Source organism: Geospiza fortis, unplaced genomic scaffold (assembly GCF_000277835.1).
Source record: "Geospiza fortis unplaced genomic scaffold, GeoFor_1.0 scaffold3302, whole genome shotgun sequence".
NCBI lineage: Eukaryota > Metazoa > Chordata > Aves > Passeriformes > Thraupidae > Geospiza > Geospiza fortis.
Genome location: NW_005055216.1, coordinates 4,440 through 7,515, shown reverse-complemented (window position 1 = coordinate 7,515; position 3,076 = coordinate 4,440). Strand labels below are relative to the sequence as shown.

Sequence of the window (3,076 nt, the reverse complement as noted above, 5' to 3'; positions counted from 1 at the left end):
CCCCACGAAACCCCCAAATTTTTCCCCAAAAGCCCCAAATTTCCCCCCCAAAACCCCCAAATTCCACAGGACCCCTCCCATATTTTCCCCCAAAATCCCCAAATTTCCCTCAAAACCCTCAAATTTCCTCTAAAATCCCTCCTGGGACCCCCAAATTCACCCGGGACCCCCAAAATCCTCCCCGAATTCCCCCCCAGGACCCCCCAAAAACTCCGAATCCCCTCGAGCTCTCAAAGCCACCGCGGTGTCCCTTTATTTGGGGGCGTCCGCAGGGCCGGAGGTGGCACCTGGGGGTGCCCAGGTGTGCCCAGGTGTGCCCAGAGTCTCTCAGTGCTGTCCCACCCCAATACAACCCCATAAAATTCCCATTTTTCCCCATTTTGCTGTCCCGAGGCCATTCCACGTGTGTCCCACGCTGTCCTGGTGATGTGCCCAGGTGTGCCCAGGTGTGCCCAGGTGTGCCCAGGTGTGTCCAGCGTCTCTCAGCGCTGTCCCCAAGGTGTCACATCCCATCAAAATCCCAATTTTCCCCATTGTTCTGTCCCGAGGCTGCTCCAGCTCTATCCCACGTCATCTCAGCGATCTCTCCAGGTGTGCCCAGGTGTGTTCAGGTGTGCCCAGAGTCTCTCAGCGCTGTCCCCAATGTGTCGCACCCCAATAAAACCCCAATAAAATCCCAATTTTCCCCATTGTTCTGTCCCGAGGCTGCTCCAGCTCTTTCCCACGTCATCTCAGCGATCTCTCCCGGTGTGCCCAGGTGTGTCCAGAGTCTCCCAGCGCTGTCCCCAAGGTGTCACATCCCATAAAAATCCCAATTTCCCCCCATTTTTTGGTCCCGAGGCCGTTCCACGTGTGTCCCACGCTGTCCCGGTGATCTCTCCAGGTGAGCCTAGGTGTGCCCAGGTATGTTCAGCAGTCCCCAGAGTCTCTCAGTGATGTCTCCGAAGTGTCCCACCCCAATAAAACCCCAATAAAATCCCAATTTTCCCCATTTTTCTGTCCCGAGGCCGTTCCACGTGTGTCCCACGCTGTCCCGGTGATCTCTCCAGGTGTGCCCAGGTGTGCCCAGGTGTGCCCAGGTGCGTCACTGCTCCAGCATGAGCTCGCAGGCGCGGGCCAGCTCGGCCAGGCGGCGCCGGGCGTAGTCCAGGCGGTTCAGGGCCAGCTGGCAGCTCTTGCGCGCCGCGTAGCTCGAGCCCTCGTGGGGCTGCCCCGTGGCCACCTGTGCAGGTGAGAGACGCACCTGAGGGGCTGGGGGCACCAAAGAACCCCAAAAACTCCAAATCCCACCTGGGATACCCCAAAAATCCCAACAGAACATCATTAAAAACTCACCGGGAACACCCCAAACTCACCTGCGCAGGTGAGACACGCACCTGAGGGGCTGGGGGGATCAAAGAACCCCAAATCCCATCTAAAATATCCCAAAATCCCAACAGAATATCATTAAAAACTCACCGGGAATGACAAAACTCACCTGCGCAGGTGAGAGACACACCTGAGGGGCTGGGGGGATCCAAGAACCCCAAATCCCACCTAAAATACCCCAAAATTGCCCCCAAAATATCGCTAAAAACTCACCTGGAACACCCCAAACTGTCCTGGGCAGGTGAGACGCACCTGAGGGGCTGGGGGGATCCAAGAACCCCAAATCCCACCTAAAATACCCCAAAATTGCCCCCAAAATATCGCTAAAAACTCACCTGGAACACCCCAAACTGTCCTGGGCAGGTGAGACGCACCTGAGGGGCTGGGGGGATCCAAGAACCCCAAATCCCATCTAAAATACCCCAAAATTGCCCCCAAAATATCGCTAAAAACTCACCTGGAACACCCCAAACTGACCTGGGCAGGTGAGACGCACCTGAGGGGCTGAGGGGATCAAAGAACCCCAAAAACTCTAAATCCCACCTGGAGTAACCCAAAATCCCCCAAAATCCCACCTGAGATCCCCCTAAACCCACCTGCGAGCCCCCAAATCCCACCTGGGTCCCCGCAGGGCCTCACCTGGGTCAGGTAGCGGATCTGCGCCGAGAGCTCGGCCTCCACCTTGGCCACGGCGGCGCCGAACTGGGCGGCCTGACGGTCCAGGTGTCGCTCCTGGGGCTTCTCCTTGGACAGCTCCAGGATCACCAGGCCTGAAACACACCTGGGTCACACCTGGGGGCACCTGGGCACAGCTTGGGAACACCTGGGCGTGCTTGGGCACACCTGGGGCACACCTAGGGGCACCTGGGACACTCCTGGGAACACCTGGGGGCACCTGGGTCACACCTGGGCACAGCTGGGGGCACATCTGGGAACACCTGGGCACGCCTGGGCACACCTGGGGGCATATCTGGAAGCACCTGGGACACTCCTGGGGGCACCTGGGGCACACCTGGGCACAGCTGGGGGCACCTGGGCACAGCTCAGATACACCTGGGCACGCTTGGGCACACCTGGGGGCACCTGGGGCACACCTGGGGCACACCTGGGCACAGCTGGGGGCACATCTGGGAACACCTGGGCACGCCTGGGCACACCTGGGGGCATATCTGGAAGCACCTGGGACACTCCTGGGGGCACCTGGGGCACACCTGGGCACAGCTGGGGGCACCTGGGCACAGCTCAGATACACCTGGGCACGCTTGGGCACACCTGGGGGCACCTGGGGCACACCTCGGGCACACCTGGGCACAGCTGGGGGCACAGCTGGGGGCACAGCTGGGAACACCTGGGCGTGCTTGGGCACACCTGGGTCACACCTGGGTCACACCTGGGCACAGCTGGGGGCACATCTGGGAACACCTGGGCACAGCTCAGATACACCTGGGCACACCTGGGGCACACCTGGGCACAGCTGGGGGCACATCTGGGAACACCTGGGCACGCCTGGGCACACCTGGGGGCATATCTGGAAGCACCTGGGACACTCCTGGGGGCACCTGGGGCACACCTGGGCACAGCTGGGGGCACATCTGGGAACACCTGGGCACGCCTGGGCACACCTGGGGGCATATCTGGAAGCACCTGGGACACTCCTGGGGGCACCTGGGGCACACCTGGGCACAGCTGGGGGCACATCTGGGAACAC

The 3,076-nt window shown here is 60.7% G+C and overlaps 1 protein-coding gene across 1 annotated transcript; it reads right to left on the bottom strand.

Moving 5' to 3' along the window:
- Positions 1 to 399: 399 nt before the first annotated feature.
- On the bottom strand, positions 400 to 2,138 carry MED11 (mediator complex subunit 11; the record flags this gene model as incomplete). Its single annotated transcript, XM_014311611.2, has 3 exons — positions 400 to 461; positions 1,056 to 1,222; positions 2,008 to 2,138. Coding segments are annotated over 2 exons (269 nt in total), but the record flags the coding sequence as incomplete, so codon positions are not given.
- Positions 2,139 to 3,076: the final 938 nt, after the last annotated feature.